The following is a 24,582-nucleotide window of genomic DNA, read 5'->3' as shown; positions in this document are numbered from 1 at the left end:
TGATAGCATTGCACTCCGTTATCATATGAGTGTCTTGCGTGAATGTACTCACGATATTGCGCAGATACGACTGTGCCCTTAAGAAAGAGTTTTAAAGCAGTAATTTTATTTCAACAAACCCATCGTCTATCCAACTGCATCGGCTTTATCGGCGGCGCCTTAATGCGCCGTTTCACAGATCTCTGTTGTTAAATTGTATGTGGGAATTATTTCATTTATCACAAGGGACAATATTTATAAAAATAAGTTAACAAGTTTTGATCTGAACTGCTGTGATAGGGGTTAACAAACCTCACTGAGAAGCTAAAATTACTGTTGTCCAGTAACTGTTGATTGTTGAATAAATTCAGTACGAAATTGGTTCAGATATTCATAATACGGCTATATACGTAAAGCGTCTGACTGTTCTCTATATCGCGATTATATTATTTTAATTGGCTATGAAATTCATTAGCATAGACAGCAACCATGTTTGATTAACTGACGGTGGACATTAATGAAACTGAGCAAAGACGCAGGCGATTAGGTGGAAACCACAATGATGACTTGAGTAGGAAGGACTTGTTAGTTATCACGCCCCATTATGTGTCGAACAAAGCTACACGATTAGACTGTTCTTACCCAAGATAAAAAATTAAGACCCTAAAGACCCAGTGTAGAATAGGACGGTTCATCTTAAGCGAGTATTGCACAAAAATGTAAGTAGTTTTATTAATGATCCACAATCTGTCAGTGCAAATTTTAATGTAAGGTGTATATTCTAACTACAGAAAGAAAATAATTAGTTTGAAAAGTAAATTTGTCGCACTTCAAAGTTACATATAGCTTAATGTTGAAATCTTTTTCTAATCGGATGGTATGACACCCAATTATAGTGCGAATACAGTAAATGAAATCGAATCTTTTGGTACAAAAGAAGTGCTGTTGTGTAGCACTTGACAATGAAGTAGTTGTTCAGAGTGTTTGCACACGCAGTGTTAGTAGTTCTATTTAAACGATAGTAAAATAAATCATACAAATCGTCACAAAGTTCGTTTACCCAGATATCAGATACACAACTTTGAGTCATATTCGAAAGCTTGCAGCATTGTCACAAATGCAATTTAAATTCTTCTCCAGCCGTCTTCTTTCCGCTGTTAAAACTCTCTATTAGTTTTATTCTTTCCGTAATCATAGAAAATTATCAGAAACTGTTAATAGGGTATTGCCGGTAGCCCTGTACGCAAACGTTTCATATTTTGCATGATTTCATTTTCATGTATTTCCTCAAAAACCTATTTTAGGAGAGGAAGCTCAGGTCTCATATCCTGATGCGCTACAAATTCTCTTTGTAATATGGTCAACTACCTACAGGCTGACAGTAACTGACCCACATGAAATGAAGTCTTCATAGCTTCTGTACGGTTTCCGTTACGACGTTAAGGCTGCACGGTTTGCCACGGGTACGATGGGATGTAGTATGGTGTTAGTGTGGTTTGGTTTAGCGACGATGCCCACTTTAATTGGGGTCGCTTCGTCAATAAGCAAAATTGGCGTACATTTCGTGATCGAGAAGTCTCTTCATCCTGAACGGGTGATTGTGTGGTGTGCAATTTGCAATAACGGAATAATCGGTGCGATGTTCCTTGATGGTATGGTGATTACCGAACGGTACGTGAAGGTTTTGGAAGATGATATTATAGACATTATCCAAAGTGACCTTGATTTCGACAAGGCCTGGTTCATGCAAGACGGAGCTCGACCTAATCGAAGCAGGAGAGCGTTTAATGTCCTGGAGGAGCACATTGGAGGCCGCATTCTGGCTCTGAGGTACCCTGAGGTCACTAGCATTGGCCTCGATTGACCACAATATTCTACGGATATGATCACATGTGACTTCTTTATGTGCGTCTACATTAAAGACAAGACGTACAGCAATAATCTCAAAACCGTTGCTGAGCTGAAAAGAGCCAATCAGGTGGTCATCGACAGCATCGATGTTCTGACGTTCAGCCGGTCGTGTAGAATTAAGCTATTCGTCTGCACCACGTCAGCGCCAATGATGGCATGCGTATCGAGCATGTCATAACCTAAATCCAAATATCTGTAGTGGCGTTTACATGTTGAATAAAGTGTTTTCACGCCGTAGTTTGTAACTAATTTACGTTTTGTTCGTACAGTTTAGTAATTGTCATCCTGTACGTTATATTGTAGTCAGGTGTTCTATTTTCCAACTTTTATACGTACTGTGAGTCGCCAAAAGCAACCATAGATAATAACATGCAGACATATACACAAATTAAACTTAGTGGAGGAATCTTACTCGGAAGTCTGGTATAAATAGTTTTAACTCGTAACAGCCCAAATCTGGAGCTATTCGCAGTGCCCTGTAGCGTGTGAAACCTACTGCTCGACACTAAAAACACCCAGAATATCCAAGTAGCGATTTGTCATACTATCTGTATCATAATTATGATCATTTTATGTGAGAAGCTGTAAAATAAGTCAGTTACAGATTTCTACAAGAGGCTTAGCAAAGAAGGCACAAACCGATAATTATGATAACTATAGGGCAATTAGTGTGTGAGTCTACGCTTGTAGTCTCGTGATCAGAAAAATTAATTGAAGAGTAGACAGAAAATTTGGACGCGCGCTGTGCGAACATTAGTCTGGTTTTAGGAAGAGCAAGGATACCAATACGTCCCGACATTGCGCTTAGTAGTGAGAGACATAGTGAAGGAAAACTGAGGATTATTGTTGCCTTTTGCTTAGAGAGAGAAAGTCTTCCAAGTTATATGGTGGAATAGAATACAATTCTTAGGAGATCGGGGAGAAAATACAGAGCCTGATAAGTAATTTACACGTAAAAAACCGAAGGGGAATAATGAAATGGGAAAAACAAGTATGTGTTATCATGTAGCTGGCTATCCACATTTTTTTGCAATTGGTCATCCAGCTACATATTCCTGAGAATCTGTTCCAGTTCTTCTCTTCTGTTACTTGTGTTTTAGTTGAGAGTCTTAGAACATATGACCATTTTGTCGCTGTCTTCCAGGATTTGAGCTTGCGTGACTGTCTGGGTAATCATTCATGGATCATACTGGGAGGGAGGGAGGGAAAGAGAGAGAGAGAGACAGAGAGAGAGAGAGTGCAAATATGTCTCATTTTATTTTCTGCTCCTCTAATGACTTTCGTTTCAACTAATTTTCATATGGCCCCTAATAGCCTCGTCGTTGAGCGACACACAAAACACACACACACACATACACACACACACACACACACACACACACACACACACACACACACACACACACAGAGTTGTTAATATTTTTTTATTTATTGCCCTTCGTTTATACCCATACAGTCAGTCGAAACATACAATGTCTTACAATATTTTTAAAAATTTGCAATTCCTTGGTGATTAATGTACATAACAAAAAATATAACGTGATGGACAGTTCGAAGGCAGTAATACAGACAGAATTACCTCGGCCCATTAAGCTAAATATAACCAAACTCAACAGTCACAATTATTTAATTCCAGCTTCTGAAACAAATTCCACTAGTACTTTATAAATGCCTAAATTCATCGTATACATCAGGATCAACATATGAGAAGGAAGTGCATGACGCATACGGAGCAGTTCCGTAATCAGCTGGACAGGTTGCAGACGTGGTGGAATCTCTACCTCACAATAATCCTCATAAAACTGTCTCTCACTGCCTGAGTCAGTTGTGTTGGATTTTAGAGCTAACTTTTCAGCATCACTTGGGGCCTTCTGTAGAAACGAATGAATTTATTGGGACCAAATGCCCTTATGCGGAAATTCAGTCTCCCACGCCATGTTCCAGTTCGTTTTGGCCATGTCTGTAACTACCCCAATGAAATCATCCGCTAGGATGCCGTTTATCGGTGCGTCCTGAGCCAACTGGTCAGCTTTCTCAATCCCCACAATCCCAGCTTGATCCTTCATCCATACAAACCATGCCTCCCTACAGATGTTGCGTACTTCTGATAAAGGATGAGCTATATGTTGTCGTAAAAGACAGACTCCCTTTGTTCTTGTCAATGGATGTTAGGTTATGTACTTCGTAAAGAGTGGGGTAAGTGTTACGATTTGGATAGTTGCTGTGGACACGCCGTATCTTCATGGCTTAGTTGCATGAAGCGAAATCACTCTTTTTATTTTTAGTTTCTACATAGGCACAGCCGAAGAAGTCCTTGTATTTATACCTGTCGGTATACACATACGGCCGCCTGGACACTATAAGAGAATGCTTCCTTAATTCTGTTACTGATTACTGGGTTCTCAGGACAGTCCAGATTATGGCGCACGTCTATTACCTGCTTGATGTGTTCCTACAGTCAATCAAGTTTTTTGAATTACATTTTGGTACTGGCTTAGCGGTAAAAATGACTCCACAAATCGGAGTAGCATCGCAATGCAAGGTCGCAAACTGTGTTTGTCACCACATCCCTCAAGCGGCGTAGGTGTTTCAGAACAAATTTTCAGCTAAGGCATAGTCTACTAACTGATAAAGATGCTTATACTGCTAATACTGCTTTCCTCGGTGGTGGACCTAATATGTCGTAAGCACAGTCGTAATGCATTGTATTGATAACTGTCAACTGTCTGCAGTTGATCCGTTGAGGTCGTGCATTCAACATTCAGCCGCAATCTGCACTCATGCTCATAAATTAATAATAAAGCTGATACATGGTGAAACAACGCTCTGGTGGGCGGTTTGCGGGTTTAAATCACCTCGGGGTATGACCATGCGGTGCATTTGACCTGCGGTCGTCGTACGGTGGCGGTGGCAGCAGTCCACATACGCAGAGGTGTGTTGGTGCATGTCAGAGTATGGTGCAGTGAGTAAGTGTGCAGACGTTTTCAGACGTGCTAATGGTGACTGTGTGTTGAAAATGGCTCAAAGAACACATATTGATGACGTTATGAGGGATGGAACACTAGGGAGACTGGAGGCTGGTCCAACACAGCAGGTCGTAGCACGGGCCCTCCGTGTGCCACAAAGTGTGATCTCAAGTTTATGGAAACGATTCCAACAGAGAAAAAACGTGTTCAGGCGCTACAGTACGGGATGTCCACAGTGTACAACACCACAAGAAGACCGATATCTCACCGTCAGTGCCCACAGACGGCCACGGAGTACTGCAGATAGTCTTGCTCGGGACCTTACCGCAGCCACTGGGACAGATGTCTCCAGACACACAGTCTACAGCCGACTGAACAGAAATTGTTTATTCGCTCGGAGACCTGCAAGGTGCATCCCACTGACCCCTGGTCACAGGAGAGCCCATAAAGCCTGGTGCCAAGAACACAGTACATGGTCATTGGAACAGTTGTCCAAAGTTATGTTCACGGACGAGTCCAGGTATAGTATCAACACTGATTCTCGCCGGGTTTTAAACTGGCGTGAACCAGGAACCAGATACCAACCCCTTAATGTCATTAAAAAGGATCTGTATGCTGGTCGTGGTTTGATCGTGTGAGGTACGTTTATGATTGCTGCAAGTACACCACTGCATGTCTTTGACAGAGGAACTGTAACAGATGAGGTGTATCGGGACGTCATTTTGCACCAGTATGTCCGCTTCCTCGTGATGGATGATAACACGCGGTTACACCGAGTGGCCATCGTGGAGAAGTACATTGAAACCGAAGACGTCAGGCGAATGGAGTGGCCTGCCTGTTCTCCAGACCTAAACCCCAACGAGCACGTCTGGAATGCTCTCGGGCGACGTATCGCTGCACGTCTTCAGACACCTACGACACTTCAGCAGCTCTGACAGGCATTGGTACAAGAATGGGAGGCTACACCCCAGCAGCTGCTCTACCACCTGATCCAGAGTATGCCAACCCAATGTGCGGCCTGTGTACGTGTGCATGGTGATCATATCCCACACTGATGTCTGGGTACATGTGCAGGAAACATAGGGGTTTCGTAGCACATGTGATTCGGGACGGTTTTCTCAACTTATCACCAATGCCGTGGACTTAGAGATGTGCGTCGTGTGTGTTCCCTCTGTGACTATGCTATTAGCGCCAGTTTTGTGTAGTGTCGCGTTGTGTGACACCACATTCTGCAATTATTCTTAAATTATGAGCATGAGTGTAGACTAGTTCCACAAGAACACGGTGGAGTCCCATTAATGTGACCACAACCACTGTTCGAGGTCAACGTGCACTAACCATTCATAGACAGAAGATGGCATCACTAGCAGCGGAGGATATGTAAAGCGTGTCAGAGAGACTGGCAAAACAGTGCTTTCTTTGTCGTAATACGGAAATGGAGCGATGTACCTGACGGACAAACAGCATCATCATTGGCTTTCAGGCCAAGGGTGGAAGCAGTCTTCGAAACGAGTAAGTTTCTGAACAGTTCTCATGCCGCCATGGTTTAAAAAATATTTATATATATAGCTTGCGTGACAAAATGGCGCCATCAAATGCCGGCTTCCAGGAAGCTACGGTGAGCTACTGGCCGTACTGGAACGTCAGTAGCAAACCACTCTGCAAGAAGGAGAGTGGTCATGGTCTGCGAAACGTTTCGTGGCATTTCCTTAGTGGTATCGTCATTCTGGAAGGCACAACGAGATCAACACAATCACGCATCTGCCCCTCGGGAGCGTGTCCAGCTCTATACTCTCTTTGGTTTTCTTCAGCGTGATGTCATCTATCAGCAGGGCAATGGAACGTGTCACACACCTCACAGTGTACGTGAATGCTTCGAAGAGACTCAGGATGAGTTTACCGAATTCTCTTGGCCGTCAGACTCCCAGAATTTAATCGGCGGGACAACCTCTATTGAGCTGCACGCGCCTTGGATCCTCAACCGTAAAACCTAGCACAGCTGGTTACGGCACAGGAGTTGGCATGGCTGCACATCCCTCGTGGTACATGTTGTACGTCTCGTGCTTCAACATTTGGTTCTTCAGGCATTTGAGAGCCTGTCACACTAATGTGGCAGGACAGTGTATCAAGGTATGCATGTCCCAAATGCTTTTCCGTCGTGGCGCGAAGTATATTCAGCGCGTTTTCACACTAAGCTTTAATAAGGTTATATTATTCAGATTACATGTCGAAGAACCGATGGAGGAAATGAAAGAAAATTTCCAAACAATAATAATAACGCAAGGTGTCCACATACGTATGTTATTGTTCGCAGATTGTCATCTGGGTGGGGTGTAAAACAGTCCACAAAAATTGTTTAAAGGCATGGACTGCAAACTTAACCCAGAATTAGAAAGGAGAGTAACAATATACCTAACATCGAAATTCTGAAGGACAACATAGTAGAAAAAGTGGAATAGCTCACCGGTCTAGAAAATAAGATTATGGCCGAAGCAAGAAAGGTATCAGAAATAGATTGGCACAAGCTGTTCAACAACAGAGCTCCACAGTCATCAATTATCTTCATACCTAAGACTGGTCTGATGTAGTTCTCCACTCTCGCGTGTCCTGCCCCAGCCTCTCTATCTCTGCATAACTAGGGTCGTTTGAACCTATTTGCTATAGTCAAGTCTTGGTCTCCCTTTAAAGATTTACCATCACTCAACACAACCTTAATCTATTACAAAACGAAGATTCCTCGTTTTCTCAGGACGTGTCCTACCAACTGATCCCTTTTTTTCGTGAAGGCGTACAAAAAATTTCATTTCTTAACTATTCTTTGTATCTACTGTTTATTAATTAGCCAATATAATCTGTAAATTCTTATGTAGTGCCACATTTCGAAAGTTTCCATTATCTTCTTGAGTGAATGGATTGTCGTCCCCGCTTCACTTTCATGAAACATTAGACTCCAGATAAAAACCATCAGAAAGCTTTTTAAAATCATAGAAAATGTTCCCTCAATAGAGCGTAAGCAGCTATAGCTATAAAGTGTTAATCTCGATCGCTACAGAAATTTATTTTGGTTCGTAACCGAGTCCGGTATGTAATTTAGACCTTCTTTAAATCGTAAGCACCATGATGGCGGCTAGTGGCGGTGGATTGAGCTTTGCCCGTAGGAGTACGGACTTTCAAAAAATGGTTCAAATGGCTCTGAGCACTATGGGACTCAACTGCTGCGGACATCAGTCCCCTAGAACTTAGAACTACTTAAACCTAACTAACCTAAGGACATCACACACATCCATGCCCGAGGCAGGATTCGAACCTGCGACCGTAGCAGTCGCACGGTTCCGGAATGCGCGCCTAGAACCGCGAGACCACCGCGGCCGGCGGAGTACGGACGTCAACTGCTGCTAGCTTGAGTAAATGTCTGTTGCAATCAAGAAAGTTTTACTGAATTTGACGCTTCGAAAAAGATTTCCTGACACTTCAATTTATGTTCGTTGTTAACAGTTAACACGTTGCTCTTCCTTCAGAAACGGTTTTGCTGCTGTTGTTAGATAGCATTTTACATCTACTGTACTTCTAACGTTGTTAGTTAATTTGGTCCTCTAGTAGAGTAAACCACCTACTCGTTTTGTGTCTTACTTTGTAATCTAATCCCTAGCATTCAATTAATTCAGTTCAGTTACACTCCAATAGAAAAAAATAACCGGCTGTTCAAGAGAGAAAGCTTCAGAAAGTGGGCAAATGAGTAACGCTCTGGTCCACTTGAGACCATTGTGCAAGCAGTTACTCGGTTTGTCGATGAGTGATAGAGTTTTTGGAGTCCTCCTGACCGATATCGTAAGAAAGTCTGTCCAATTGGCAAGTTAGATCGTCAAAATCCCGAGATATTTGCTGGGCCTTGCCCATAATGATCCAAACGTTCTAAATTTTGGGAGAGATCCAGCGATCTCTCTGACCAACGTAGAGTTTGGCAAGCACGAGGAGAAGCAGCAGAAGCTCTCGCCGTGTGAGGTTCGGCCATTATCTTGTTGAAATTTGAACCAAGGATGGCTTATTGTGAAGGGCAACAAAACTGGGCTTTGATGTAGTGCTGTACTATAAGGGTGCTGCGGATGACAGCCAACGGGGTCATGCCATGGAAACAAGTGACACCCCAGACCATCACTCTTAACTGTCGGGCCTTATGGCGGGCGACAGTCACATTATTACCTCACCACTACAGACACATCTTCGATCTATAATCTCATTGACTGAAACAGAAAAGTCTTCAGTGATATTGTTGTTGTTGTGGTCTTCAGTCCTGAGACTGGTTTGATGCAGCTCTCCATGCTACTCTATCCTGTGCAAGCTTCTTCATCTCCCAGTACCTACTGCAACCTACATCCTTCTGAATCTGCTTAGTGTATGCATCTCTTGGTCTCCCCCTACGATTTTTACCCTCCACGCTGCCCTCCAATACTAAATTGGTGATCCCTTGATGCCTCAGAACATGTCCTACCAACCGATCCCTTCTTCTGGTCAAGTTGTGCCACAAACTCCTCCTCTCCCCAATCCTGTTCAGTACCTCCTCATTAGTTATGTGATCTACCCATCTAATCTTCAGCATCCTTCTGTAGCACCACATTTCGAAAGCTTCTATTCTCTTCTTGTCCAAACTAGTTATCGTCCATGTTTCACTTCCATACATGGCTACACTCCATACAAATACTTTCAGAAACGACTTCCTGACACTTAAATCTATACTCGATGTTAACAAATTTCTCTTCTTCAGAAACGCTTTCCTTGCCATTGCCAGTCTACATTTTATATCCTCTCTACTTCGACCATCATCAGTTATTTTGCTCCCCAAATAGCAAAACTCCTTTACTACTTTAAGTGTCTCATTTCCTAATCTAATACCCTCAACATCACCCGATTTAATTCGACTACATTCCATTATCCTTGTTTTGCTTTTGTTGATGTTCATCTTATATCCTCCCTTCAAGACACCATCCATTCCATTCAACTGCTCTTCCAAGTCCTTTGCTGTCTCTGACAGAATTACAATATCATCGGCGAACCTCAAAGTTTTTATTTCTTCTCCATGGATTTTAATACCTACTCCGAATTTTTCTTTTGTTTCCTTTACTGCTTGCTCAATATACAGATTGAATAACATCGGGGAGAGGCTACAACCCTGTCTTACTCCCTTCCCAACCACTGCTTCCCTTTCATATCCCTCGACTCTTATAACTGCCATCTGGTTTCTGTACAAATTGTAAATAGCCTTTCGCTCCCTGTATTTTACCCCTGCCACCTTTAGAATTTGAAAGAGAGTATTCCAGTCAACATTGTCAAAAGCTTTCTCTAAGTCTACAAATGCTAGAAACGTAGGTTTGCCTTTCCTTAATCTTTCTTCTAAGATAAGTCGTAAGGTCAGTGATATTTCCGCTGCGAAATGAGCCAGATGCCCAGCGAAGACGTGTCAGAGGACGTTTGGAACGCCCCAGACAGCGGTGGGATGCACACGTGACTGTCGTCCGCCATAAGCGGAACAATCAGGAGCGGTGGTCTGAGGTACCTTATCTTTTCATAGTAGGACCCCTCTGATTGACATCCGCGACACCCTTACAGCACAGAGGTACGTCGACGATATATATTCTATTCCCAGTTTTGTTGCCCTTCAACGCAAACAATTCCAGCCATACATTTCAGCAACAAAATGCTCTCCCACCCACATGGCAAGAGTTTCTACTGCTTCTCTTCGTACTTGCCAGACTCTGCGTTTGGCTGCAATGTCGCCAGATCTCTCCTTCGTGTGGGTCATTATTGGTAGGGAATTTTGACGATCTAATCTGTCAATGGGACAGAATTTGGCACGACATCTCCCAGGACGACAACGCAACCCCATCAGTCATTGCCAAGCCGAATATGTGCTTAGTGTACTCTTTATTTACTTTCCTTGATAGGTACCTAATAATCTTTTTCCAAAACACTGTCCATCTCGTTCAATCGATCTTATAAGCCCTTTGCCGCCTGTATCAGAATTACAAAAAATGGTTCAAATGGCTCTGAGCACTATGGGACTCAACATCTTAGGTCATAAGTCCCCTAGAACTTAGAACTACTTAAACCTAACTAACCTAAGGACATCACACACACCCATGCCCGAGGCAGGATTCGAACCTGCGACCGTAGCAGTCCCGCGGTTCCGGACTGCAGCGCCAGAACCGCTAGACCACCGCGGACGGCTCAGAATTACAGTTTCACAGAGTGACCTTAAAGTTTCGTTTCTTTTCCGTGACCTATAAACCCCTTCCCAAATATTTTATTGGTTTATTTTACTTTTTTTTTCTTCTACTGAGCTTAATTCAGTGTAGTGTGGGATCCACTTTACTCAGGAATTTTGCAACTTTATTGCATTTCACTTTCCGTTCGGATGCCGTTCCTGTCGCCGCAGGCATCAGTGACCTAAGCGAGGGATGTTGTGTGTGCAACTTGTCTGTGAGTTGTGTAAACTTTCATCAGTGTGTAACTGTATTTTAACTGATTGTGATCTATTTTGTGAGGTGCAGCCTAGCCTTTCCCTAAAAAAAGTTAAGAGCAGCAAAATAAAAAAAAGACACAACTCCCACGCTCGTTAATCTATCACGCGCATTTTATGCTCATCTGCCTCATCTTCTCCTCCCGCAGAGCGTGCTACTATACCCTCATGTTCCTGATTTCTGTTTGCTCAATATACTGATTAGGATTAAGCTGCAACCATGCCTTCTTCACTTATTAACTACTCCTCCTATTTTATATTCTACAACTGTTAAAGCTGCAAGCTAATTTCAGCACAAGCCTTAGATAACTTTTGGCACCCTAAATTATTTCTGTGCTATCTTCAGAATTTTGGAGAAAGTATCCTGTAAACGTAAGTTTTTTTTTCAGTCTAATACCAGTCGTAGTGTCTGTATTGCCTCTAGATTTCTCATGTTTCTCTGGAGCTAAGATCCTGGAGGTCGGCTCGCACCAGCCATTTCAAACATCTAAAAATAATTATTTCGGTATTTTGCAGGCGTGGTTTTTAAAATTATGATTGCGTAAAACTGACTCCTTTCAGCATCTCTATTCTCTGGAATTAGAATTATTCTGTCATGTGTAGATACTATAAATCACGAAGAATTCCGCCCTATGCACATTAAGAGCAGATTTTTCGAACATTCAGCTTTCCGTTTGGAGTTGGCTCCAGTTCTTCTTGTCTACGGATCTGATTCTTGAAGCTAAAATTCTCCAAGTTTACCTCATGGTTGAATTGATCTAAGTGAATCTAAATAAATTTGAAGACAGTTGTTGCAGGATTTTTGTTCTTACGTTAATATATTTTGTCACATTTTGATCAGACAGTGTCTCGAAATTTTCACATTAACAAAACCAAAAGTTCATTGTTCGCTCAAGATAGAAAAATTCCTCAGATCACATCAGAGGCATCCTTACTACTACTACACTCTGCGGTAATAACCATATACCAAAGGGCTTACAATTTTTCTTCATAAATGAATTTTTATTAATTTCGATTATTATTTCATAAATAAATCCAGAAATAAATGTAGTAATCAGTATGAGACTAGCGTAATTAATAAAAGAAATTTTAAGTGTGCCAAATAATTCGGAATTTCAAACGTTTCTTAGAAAATAGTTTTAACTGGACATTCATACTTATCGATGTTAAGAGGGCTATTCGGAAAGTAAGGAACGATAGGTCGTAAAATGGAAACCACAGTGACAATGAAAACTGTTTTATTTTCAAGGGTTAGCAACACCTTCCAGCTACTTCTCTACACAGTCGCCGCTCAGACTTAGAAACCTGTCATAGCGCTGTTCCAACTTTTCAATTCCCTCGTTGCTGAAGACAGCCGGCAGTGCTTTTCGACAAATTTCTACTCTGGACTGCAGCTCGTTGTCTGTGTCAAAATATTGTCTTCATAGCCAGCGGTTCATTTGAGCAGACATGAACCTCAGGGGTAGCCAATCACGGGCTGTACTGAGGGTGATCAAACACGTCCCATCGAAAACGCTGCAGGAACATCTTCATTGCCCCTGCAGAGTGCGGCCGAGAATTGTCGTGTAGAACGAACCACATGACAGCTATGTTATGTGGATAGCTTGAGGCGAAATCTTTCGCCAGTCCCTCATGCTTGGCGGGAGACGCTGATTTCTAGCCATCTTTACGTTCTCACTGTGAGCTCAGAACTGAAAAGAGGGACTTATGCGATTGACGGGCGTACTAGAGACAGTGCCCGATGCATCTCTGCAAAGCTTCATCAGATTTTCACTGTATTTCCCATTTGGCGACCGATCGTTTCTTATTTTCCGAGCCGTCCACAGTGGCCTAGCCGTTGTAGGCGCTTCCGTCCGGAACCACGCTGCTGCTACGGTCGCAGGTTCGAATCCTGCCTCGAGCATGGATGTGTGTGATGTCCTTGGGTTGCTTAGGTTTAAGTAGTTCTAAGTCTAGGGGACATGACCTCAGATGTTAAGTCCCATAGTGCTTAGAGCCATCTGATCCATCTCTTACTTTCCGAATAACCATCGTAACATCGAAAATAAAGTAATTCATTTTCATAAATTTTAGCTTGAAAAATAACATACTTTCTATAAAAGTATATGTAACTTTTCAGAAAAGCAGCTGAGATAACACTGACCTGTAAAACATTCGAAACATAATACTGGTAACGACAACTACTGTTGATGAAAAGTAATGCTAGAGGAGGATGTCCCATTCAAAACAGTTACCATGACAAACGACAATTTGTTTGGACTACTGCTACAACATCAAAGAATAGTAAACCTGGAGCGTAAAAGAGCAGTAGTGGATGGGAAAAATCTACGGCCGACTGGAATATACCTACATAATGGATCGTAGAAGACTTTAGGATGTGGTAGTTGTGATAAAAGTGTAAGCAGGAGACAGGACAAAATAAGGGATACGGCATGAAGCAACCAAAGGATTGATTAATTTTTAAAGAAATTGTGCTGCCTGAATATAACCTGTTTCAAGTTAAATCATTACGAACGAAATCACTGAGGTTTCGAAAGCTGTCCCCGCCATCATCATCGGGAATATAGCTTCTTATTGTCATAGTTTAAAAATTGAGAATATTTTATTCGCAGCTGAGAACACACTAAGTGTTGCGCAGTGTCGGGTTGCTGCAGATGGCCGGCCGAAGTGGCCGTGCGGTTAAAGGCGCTGCAGTCTGGAACCGCGAGACCGCTACGGTCGCAGGTTCGAATCCTGCCTCGGTCATGGATATTTGTGACGTCCTTAGGTTAGTTAGGTTTAACTAGTACTAAGTTCTAAGGGACTAATGACCTCAGCAGTTGAGTCCCATAGTGCTCAGAGCCATTTGAACCATTTGCTGCAGATGAGGATAAGCTGGAAGGTTTTAGGTATTGCAGCGATTGGGGATGGAGAAAACTTGTTGCTCACCGATGACGGTGAGGTTGACGGCGAGGAGTCGCGGCGGGTGCGTGGCCACCTGGCACAGGTAGGCGCCCTCGTCCTGGCGGCGCACCGGCTCGATGGCCAGCCGCCAGTTGTTGGGGTACTGGAAGCGCACCGACAGCCGCGGGTCGGCGCTGTAGGCGCTGTCGCCCACCGTCAGCAGGCTCACGCGGTCCGACAGCAGCCGCAGCCACGCCACCTGCACGTCACGTCAGCACACCTGTACACCACTCGTCGTCGAAACACCCGAAATAAGTATTACAAAACAACAATGATACTAACTATTGTTATTATACAGGTTGTTTTAAAACTTGTTGACAAAACAGTACTATGGATAGTGTCATCTTTTTGGAAAAGGCCTAAGACAATTTGAACATAAGAAATGGCATTCCTTAGATCAATGGAACTCTGCAAAAGAGAAGAAAATGATAAGAACTGAAGAAATAAGAAAATAACTTGTGGGATTGCCTTAACTAAGAAAGTAGTCATAAGAAATAGGATTGGAAAGAGCACGTATTGCGTATGTCGCCTCAAAGAATCCCTCGACGAGCAATGGAACATAATCCTGTTGGAAGCAATCGTGTGGGAGCACCAAGAAGAGATGGTGTGGCGGGAACAGGATATAAGACGTACTTCTGGACTGGCAGAAGAAGAAGAAGAAACCCATTGCTATGTCGTGTTTGTGCATGCAGATTCCATAACTTGCAGAATCCATCGGATTGGGAACTGCTTTGTACTGCCCAAGCACAAACGACACCCCAACCCCCTCCCCCCCCGTTCCACCCCTACTCCCACTCCTACCTCTCCCCGACGTCCTCACCTCTGTGCTCTGTCACAAAAAGGACACATCAAAACACTGTGCATACAGCATATGCAACTTTTGCAAAAGCTAATAAGTCCTCCAGTCTCATCAACGGGTTCCCAACCCAGAACATCCAACGCAGAGTCAGGATAAGACTGTGTTTCATTACACTTGCTACACTCCAAGTACAATAAATTATTGACTAACTTCTAGGAAGCACTATTTATATTTTGCATTAATTATTTCACTATATTTTCTAGGCCACCAATCGTTCCTGGAGAAAGTGTAAGATGCTAGGCACTGTCTTACCCTTGGTGTTGGAAACTGACCCAAAAATGCGAAAGTATCAGCAATGATCAACGGCATGAGTATGCAGAAGGCAATGGATACTACTACATTAAAGACACGTACTGTGTATGCGAAGAACATCTGGCCTGTAACTGTGTGTCATGATGATCTCTCCACTGGCTGAAGCTTCCGTGATAATTCCCCATTCAGATACCCAGGAGACCGCTGCCAAGGGGAAGATAACCACGATATAAGGATTGAATAAGCAACGTTCTAAGAATGAGGGCGTGGAATGTCAGAAGTCTGAATGGGGTAGGGATACTAGAAAATCTAATATGGCAAATTCAAAGGCTCACTCTACTTATTGTGAGTTTCAGTAAGATGAAATGGAAAGAAGACAAGGATTTTTGGTTAGATGACTGTAGGGTAACATCAACAGCAGCAGAACTGGAGCAGGTTTCGTCGTAAATAAAGAAGAATGACAGAGAGTGCGCAACTATGAACAGTTTAGTGATAGTGTTGTTCCCTTTATATTTGACAAAAAAAAAAACAATGCTGACACTGATAATTCAGATGTGCATGCAAAAGTCCAAAGCAGATGAAGGCCAAATAAAGTATGTTAGGATAATCAATGGGTAATTCAGTATTTAAAGGTAGACGAAAATCTAAAACCCACGAGGGTTTGGAATGCGGTCCTAGGGGAAGGAGTAGAAGAAAGTGTTTCGGAAGAGTGCGACGTAGGTGATATGTTCTTCAAGGATCGCAAGTATAGATGGTATACATGGAAAATATCTGGAGACGAGAGAAAATTCCAGTTGGATTACATTTTGGCCCGACAGAGATTCCGAAACTCTGTAGTAGATATATATAGACTCAGATACAAGACAATAATCATGAAAAGTAGTACGGAAAAATCTGTATGAAAGTAAGCAGGGAGTACAAAGATATTGAGACAAAGAGAGAATACAGCAACATAAATCCCTTAGGAGTAAAATAAATAGCAAATCCTGGAGAGTAAGACGAAATGATTTGCAGGAAAGCTGTGTAGAAATAAAAAAGATATGATCGTTTGGAAGACTGATTCAGTATAAAGAAAAGACAAAACAATCTTCTGTGAAATTAAAAGCAACGGTGATAATGTAAATATTGCAATCATTACTCCACTGTTAAATGCCGAATAGAAAGCGGATTAGTTGGTAGAGTACACTGGAGGGCTCTATGAGGGGGAAAACTTGTCTGATGACGTGTTCGAAGACATAGAAGACGTGTTAGGGATGACATAGGGAATTCAGTGCTAGTGTCAGAGTTTAAAAGAGCTCCATAAGACTTCAGAGCAAATAATCCAGATGCGATAGAAAATATTCCTTTTTCAATTTCTAATACCACTGAGGAAGTGGCAACGAAACGACTGTTCAAGTTAGTGTGTATGAGACTGGCGACGTGCCTTCAGACTTCCGGATAAAATATTATCCTTACATTTCCGAAAATAGGAAGGGCAGACTTGCGAAACTATCCACAGTCATATAAAATCTCATGCATCCAAGCTGCTGGCCAGAATAATTTGCCTCAGGATCACGGATTCTCGGAATTGATTCCCGGTATTGTCCGGGATTTTTTATGTTGCCCTCATAATTTCATTATCATTCGGGAAAAGTGGCGTGACTGTGTAACACCATACCTATAATGCTCTACTCATCTATTTTTTTTTATTTAATATTACATCGTTAAGAACCTGTAAGTGTTTTTGATTGAATAGATAACACAAAATTGTATACTCTTTTCTTTGTTAAAACTTGGATGTCGTAGTTTGTTTCAATGCAAAGTAGTGTATCTGTACTGTAAATACTTTGTCCCATTTGGAGGGAACAAAACTTACTGTATATAATTGTAATTCTGTGTGAATAATTTTTTGTAGAAGTGTCAATATGTGAAAATGTTCTGTTTTATTTAATGTGTTTGTTTGCTGTTATGTAAACTGCTGACCTTCACTTAGGGCTCTTAGTTATTCTGTATGTAAAAGGTGTAGTGGTTCCCCTCGGGAACGGAACTGTGTAGCGCGCGCAAATTGTAGTTGGTCTAGGTGGAAAAGGTGGAACAAGAGTCAGTCGGCGACGAGCCAGCAGTCGGAGATGAGCTACCAAACTGTGCACTGCTATGCAAAGTGTGCATATTGTGCTGATTCCGAGAGAGGCTTTTCTTGCTTCTTTCTAAGGCCTCGGATGGATGGATAATTAGCTGGAACTATTCTGGAATTAGTATCTGTCGTCGACACCAAGAAATAACAGAGTCCAGCAATTCAGTCTGCGAATCCACCTACCAACATGCAGTTGCCACCACGTTGCGCAATCATTGCAATGTAACACTATAATGATGTACAGTGAAGGATCAGCTTAATGGATGTGCTAATGTGCTGAAATATAAGGTAATTTATATTTGAATTTATGTACCTACCTTGACTTTTCCCCTCATCATAACTCCTCTCAGGGTCCTCTCCGTTTGAACTAAAGTGATTACCGAGCGTCCTTACTGAAAGTACGTTAAAACCCAGTTTTCTAATTAATGCCTCTTGAACATAGTAAAGTGAAAGTTAAAGTTAATGTGGCAAGAGTGTGAGTTAGAGTTAATGATGCTTGCTGAAATAATTTTCCTAGTAAAACTGCTTATTAATGTGTTGTTGCCAACTTCAAATTAAAATCTCTCAAAACTGAGGCTTATAGAGTTTTGCTTAGTAAATGATCACTTTACTGCCTGTTGTTAATCTCAGAAAGTGGGTCAGTATCTTACATTAATGTTAATTTTATGTCTCACGGTAGTAAAAGTAGAAAACTGCATAGTAGGAAATTATATGTTCATGATTACTATGTGGTTGTCACTCTTGTGTGCATATTAACAGTATAAAGACCACTTAGTTTGTGTAAGCCCTGAAAGTGATAGCGTTCTTCTGTACGTGTTATAATTTTGCAAATAGTTTTTGTGCTGCTCCAGTTGTTAGCTTCAATCTTAAAACACATGTGTGTCAGAGTTCATTGCACTCGCGTGAGGCCAAGTCTAGGTTCTGTTTGTCCGTTATAGTCGGGGACGAGCCAGCAGTCGGAGATGAGCTACCAAACTGTGCACTGCTATGCAAAGTGTGCATATTGTGCTGATTCCGAGAGACCTACTTTCTTAAACGAGAATGTTAATCATTCCTTTGCCTAGTTAGGCTGGCGGCCGTTTTCTTTATCCGTTGAACAGTGCAGATAGGCAAAATTTGTTTGGTACTGTTCAAATATTTACGTAATTCTGACTTTCATTTCCGGTAAGCCATTTCCGTTAGGTACAACACGGTCAACTTAACAATAATCCTCCCAGAGGGTAACACTGGTCTGTTGTTTTATACCATAATTGCTATAACAAAATACCTTCATTTCAAAGCCTGTTTCCAGCTTTAAGGTTATGGTACAATAGTAGCAGACAGGAGTGTTATAACTGGACTGTGAAAAGATTGAATTGGCAGGGGCTTTGATAACCGTTCAGTTCAGCGCTCCACCAACCAAATACCGTCATCGTAATCATCAGAATAATTTGCAGAAGAATGGGAAAGGAAATTGAATATCAGTTATATTACAGTGTCGGTTCTGGAAAGGTGAAGGCACCAGAGAGGCAGTTTTTCTTTGCGCTTGATAATGGAAGCAAGACTGAAGAAAACTCAAAATACACTCATAGCAATTGTCGATCTAGAAGAAGCGTTTCGTCATTGTGAAATGGTGCTAGATGTTCGGAATGGTGAGAAAAGTAGAAGTAAGGGTAAGCTGAAGCAAGGTGTGAGGGATAAACAATACATACAAGAATCAAGAGGCATGTATAATATTAGAAGACCAATACCAAGCTCTGGTTAAAAAGGGTGTACGACGAAGACGAAGCCTGTCGCCCCTACTGTTCTATCAATACATCGAAGACGCAATGACGGCAATAAAAGAAAAGTTGCAGAGTGGGATTAAAATTCAAGGTGTAAGGATAGCAATGGTAAGATTCGCTGAAGACGTTGCTGTCCTCAGTGAAAATGAAACAGAATTGCTGGATGTGTTTAATGGAATGAACAGTCTACAAGTGCGTTTACACATGTGTGCCTCGCGGGTATTCGGCGTGAGGCTGTACCCTTCCTCACATATAAGTAGAGGAGCCCAGCGCGAAAACAGGTGTTAATGGAATCACTCGCAAGCACATATTAAGAAAAAAGCATGCAACCTACATGCGTGCCTCTACTTCCAAGCGGACAAGCTACCACCATACGTCGATGAGCCGCAAGAAGCACTGGTGTGCGTGGAAGTTAAGGAATTCTGCCACTTTTGATGTGAGATAACCCGTGACGACGAAGCTGGGATGACATAAAAAGATGCCTATCACAGGCAAAGAGGGCATTTCCGGTCAAGAGAAGTCTACTGGTGTCACACATAGGCATTAATACGATGGAGAAATTTCTAATAATTTGCGTTTGGAGCACAACGTTGTATGGTAGTGAATCACGGATAGTGGGAAAACCATAACAGAAGAGAATCGAAGCATTTGAGATGTGGTTCTATACAGGAATGTTGAAACGCAGGTGTAATGGTAAGATAAGGAAGAAGAGGTTCCTTGCAGTCTCGGCGAAGAAACGAACTTACGGAAAATAGTGAAGGGAAGGAGACTGATGACAGGGGGACATTTGTTAAGGAAGCATGGAATAACCCCCTTGGTTCGAAAGGGAACCGCTCAGAGTAAAAGCTGTAGGGGAGACAGAAGTTGGAATACATCCAGTCAATAGTTGATGAGTAGGTGGCAAGTGCAACTCTGAAATGCATAGGATGGTGCGGGAGAGGGATTAATGGTGGGTAGCATCAAACCAGTCAGATGATCGATTAATGAATAAAAGAAATAACAAAATAAAATAAAAAATGGTAAAAGGTAATTCATACAGCTACAGCATCTGACCAACGATGTGCACCACTAAACACAATCACGTCAGACAGCACGACATTGTCTGTGGTGAATTCTCGCACATTCAGGAAGAAGTGTCAGTTTCGGGTGTTATCATTTCCAAAGTGGCTCCCAAACCGGACGTTTATGCCAGCCAATCAGCGGCTGGTAACTCCCTCCCCTCCACTTTAGCTTGTTGTATCATTTTGTCGTTTGTGTAGCTTTCAAAAAGTGATTAACCTTTTATTTTAGTTCGTGGGTGTCAGATCCTCTTTGCCTATATGTGCCTTGGGTTTAGGAATTAGTCTCTTTTTATAGTTGTTATGGCATACACAAGCTAAATTCAGAGTCGTGATTCGTCAAAGCTTATTTGGGAGCGGGTCCACATGTTGACAAAGTTATTTCGACTACGCTAAAAAAGTTTTCCTAGGAAGCCTTTACACATCTTTACTACAGTCCTGACGTCTCCCCATGCTATTCCTTTTCCTAGAACCCTGAAGAAAGACATTCGTGGCCGTCAATTTGTGAGTGCACTCCTTGCTAAAATCATAGTTCCTTAAGTAACCGCAAACATTTTTCTATGAAGGTGTTGTTGTTGTTGTTGTTGTGATCTTCAGTCCTGAGACTGGTTTGATGCAGCTCTCCATGCTACTCTATCCTGTGCAAGCTTCTTCATCTCCCAGTACCTACTGCAACCTACATCCTTCTGAAACTGCTAGTGTATTCATCTCTTGGTTTCCCTCTACGATTTTTACCATCCACGCTGCCCTCCAGTACTAAATTGGTGATCCCTTGATGCCTCAGCACATGTCCTACCAACCGATCCCTTCTTCTAGTCAAGTTGTGCCACAAACTCCTCTTCTATCCAATTATATTCAATACCTCCTCATTAGTTATGTGATCTACCCATCTAATCTTCAGCATTCTTCTGTAGCACCACATTTCGAAAGATACTATTCTTTTCGTATCCAAACTATTTATCGTCCACGTTGCACTTCCATAGATGGCTACACTCCATACAAATACTTTCAGAATCGACTTCCTGAAACTTAAATCTATACTCGATGTTAACAGATTTCTCTTCTTCAGAAACGCTTTCCTTGCCATTGCCAGTCAACATTTTACGTCCTCTCTACTTCGAGCATCATCAGTTATTTTGCTCCCCAAATAGCAAAACTCCTTTAGGTGTCGTGTCTCATTTCCTAATCTAATTCCCTCAGCATTACCCGACTTAATTCGACTACATTCCATTATCCTCGTTTTGCTTTTGTTGATGTTTATCTTATATCATACTTTCAAGACACTGTCCATTCCGTTCAACTTCTCTTCCAAGTCCTTTGCTGTCTCTGACAGAAATACAATGTCATCGGCAAACGTCAACGTTTTTATTTCTTCTCCAATGATTTTAATACCTACTCAGAATTTTACTTTTGTTTCCTTTACTGCTTGCTCAGTATACAGATTCAATAACATCGGGGATAGGCTACAAACCTGTCTTACTCCCTTCCAAACCACTGCTTCCCTTTCATGCCCCTCGACTCTTATAACTGCCATCAGGTTTCTATACAAATTGTAAATAGCCTTACGCTCCCTGTATTTTACCCCTGCCACCTTCAAAATGAAGGTATAAATGTATTAACAGTTGTGACGATATACGATGATATACAGGCTACTTACGTTGTTCCCACTGTTTCCGTTTTCCTTTTGACTACTCCTTATACCATGAGCCAGTTCTAACTCGTATCTGGTAAGAAACACATGTGCAGAACGAAGAAGATGCTCCCATTTTGTTGCCTAAGGGTTTCCATCCCTCTACGACCCGGCCGTCTCTCAATTGGTGTAACTGATTTCTTTGCTCTGTATCGTGATTAGTAACCCGTCCGGTATGGATGAGCAACCTTACCCTAATATTCTCACGATAATGAGGTTCACAAATCCATGTAATTAAGAAAACTCTTATTATAATGAGTGTATGTTAGTCACGCGCAAGATAATATATTACGTAAGTACTTGCGTTCAGTAACACAGCAATCCATGTGTTAGTTTACGAACAGGTAACAAATGCCACTCTTCAGTCTTAAAGTCATCTGAGCCATGACAGGAACGTCTCCAGCAATCGATATGAGAGAGGCTTGCCGCGAGTGCTGTGTGGCTCATGTAATCAGTGGCCAGGGAGCAAGAGTCTCACTATGGGAGGCCACGACGTTGCTGTCACAGATTTGCTCCAAACTTTGTACATATTTAGTAGGCCACGAAAACAACACAACGTCCAAGTAGTGAGGTGCATTACATCTGCAATTCCGAGAAAATCTCTATTATGTAACTGATGTATCTGTGTGTAGATACTGAACGTCAGAGTTGATCGTGTTCGGTCAGAGGTTTAGCTGCCCCTCTGTAATAAAAAAGAATGAGTGAATGGATCAACAACGGACTCCAACGGGTGTCAAGGGACATCCGCCCCGAACAAATGCAACGAAGAAATGAATTTCACAGAAATAAAAAAAAAGTAGTAGGCGTTCGATCAACGCATAACAAACGCCCTTGAGGCGGAACAAAGAAAACGCGAGGCTCAAACAACTCTACCCTATGCTAAACAGGCGTAGCACACTCAATAGGAGGGTGTCTACGTCCATGTACATGACACTTATTCCATCCCCGATGACGTGCGCAGCCCCTGTCTGGGGATACGCTGCGCCCACCGCCTGCGCCGTCTGCAGCTCATATAGAAGAAAGTACCCAAAATCATAAGCAACGCTCCAAGCTACGCACGATCGCGGACTTTCACCGGGAATATCGGCTAGATACCATCTTACAGGTATTCTAAAATCTCTCCACACGACTGTACAATAACACAAGACACTCGCGCAACCCGTTTATCCTTTATCTGGGTAACTACGACCACAACCATAAATGGAGGCCTAAGAGACCAAAGACGCTAATGGCAAGGAACTAATCATCTATGGTCCATAGCAAGCTAACACGACAGTACTGGCGAGCCCCTGAAACACAGCTACCACTGGTAACCCCAGATGCTCGACCCGCCGAAAAACAGGCAACCGCAGGGAAACCGTACTGCACACAGCACGCAAACCAGCCACACACACCCCGTACACTGTCTGTGAGCCGATCTATGACCGATCGCCCACTAATGTACAACAACCGTGAACTGTTGCAGGGACGCAGCAACTGCAGCAAGCCCCGCAACGAGCTACAGCAACGACAAAGGTAACGATGCACGATACCTCGCACTAACATAACCACACCTTGCATGCACTGTCGCAGATAGCAAGCCGCTACTGCCCTTACTACCCGTCTTACTGTCGCAGAGGTATTTTTCCCTTGGCGCTTGCCTTGGCACTTTTTTTCCTCTGCCTTTACAACCGCTACCCTTCGATCGCTTTCGTCCACTTTCTATCTCCTGATGGACCATGTTAATGAGTTATCTTACCCAGACGCATGGATAACATCACAGCCCGCATCCTGTGACTGCTGATTCAAAAAGTAACATGCTATACGGAGGTGACAGTAGAACTTTTGGTTTGGTCACCACGTTGGTGTGGCGTGGAGGGGCCCCATCCTTGTTTTGACGATTCGACTCCAACTAAGGCATAATTTTTAATATATATTTGAATCACCACTGGCCATATTATTTCATTTGTATGATATTTGAGAGGTAGTATAATTTTAAAAACCACGTCTATTTGCTTGAAGTTTTAGTGAATTTCATGTTAATTAAGTACTAATTATTTATAATTAAATTTAGTTATTAGAACTACGCATCATTGAGTTTTCCTGAAAATGTATGCCTGTTGTGATTTGTGAAATCCCTTTTACATGCTATCCGGTAAGGTATCCGGAACAACATCGCACCTCGACGCTTCGAGCTGCAGACCCAGGGGAAAGACACATTTGGCAGTTAACCTGTTAACCTGAGCAGTTGTGAGACGTTACTGATCTGCATCTGCATTTACATCCACGTGATTACTCTGCTGTTCATAATAAAGTGCCTGGCAGAGGGAACAATGAACCACGTTCAAGCTGTCTTTCTACCATTCCACTCTCGAACGGTGTGGGGTTAAAACGAGCACTAAACTTTCTCTGAGCGACCCCTGATTTCTCTTATTTTATACTGATGATCATTTCTCCCTATATAGGTAGGTTCCAACAGAATATTTTCGCAATCGGAGGAGAAAATTTGTGATACACATTTCATGAGAAGATCCCGTCACAACGAAAAACGCCTT

At 42.4% G+C, this 24,582-nt stretch overlaps 1 protein-coding gene across 1 annotated transcript in view; it reads right to left on the bottom strand.

Moving 5' to 3' along the window:
- LOC126198887 (zwei Ig domain protein zig-8-like) overlaps positions 1–24,582 on the bottom strand; it is a 657,506-nt gene that overhangs the window by 54,812 nt on the left and 578,112 nt on the right. The window contains exon 5 of the mRNA XM_049935496.1: positions 14,299–14,512. Within this exon, the coding sequence (XP_049791453.1) occupies positions 14,299–14,512 (214 nt within the window). The remainder of the gene's footprint in view (positions 1–14,298; positions 14,513–24,582) is intronic.

This window comes from Schistocerca nitens, chromosome 8 (assembly GCF_023898315.1).
Source record: "Schistocerca nitens isolate TAMUIC-IGC-003100 chromosome 8, iqSchNite1.1, whole genome shotgun sequence".
In the NCBI taxonomy this organism is placed as follows: domain Eukaryota; kingdom Metazoa; phylum Arthropoda; class Insecta; order Orthoptera; family Acrididae; genus Schistocerca; species Schistocerca nitens.
This window is presented reverse-complemented; position numbering and strand designations above follow the sequence as displayed.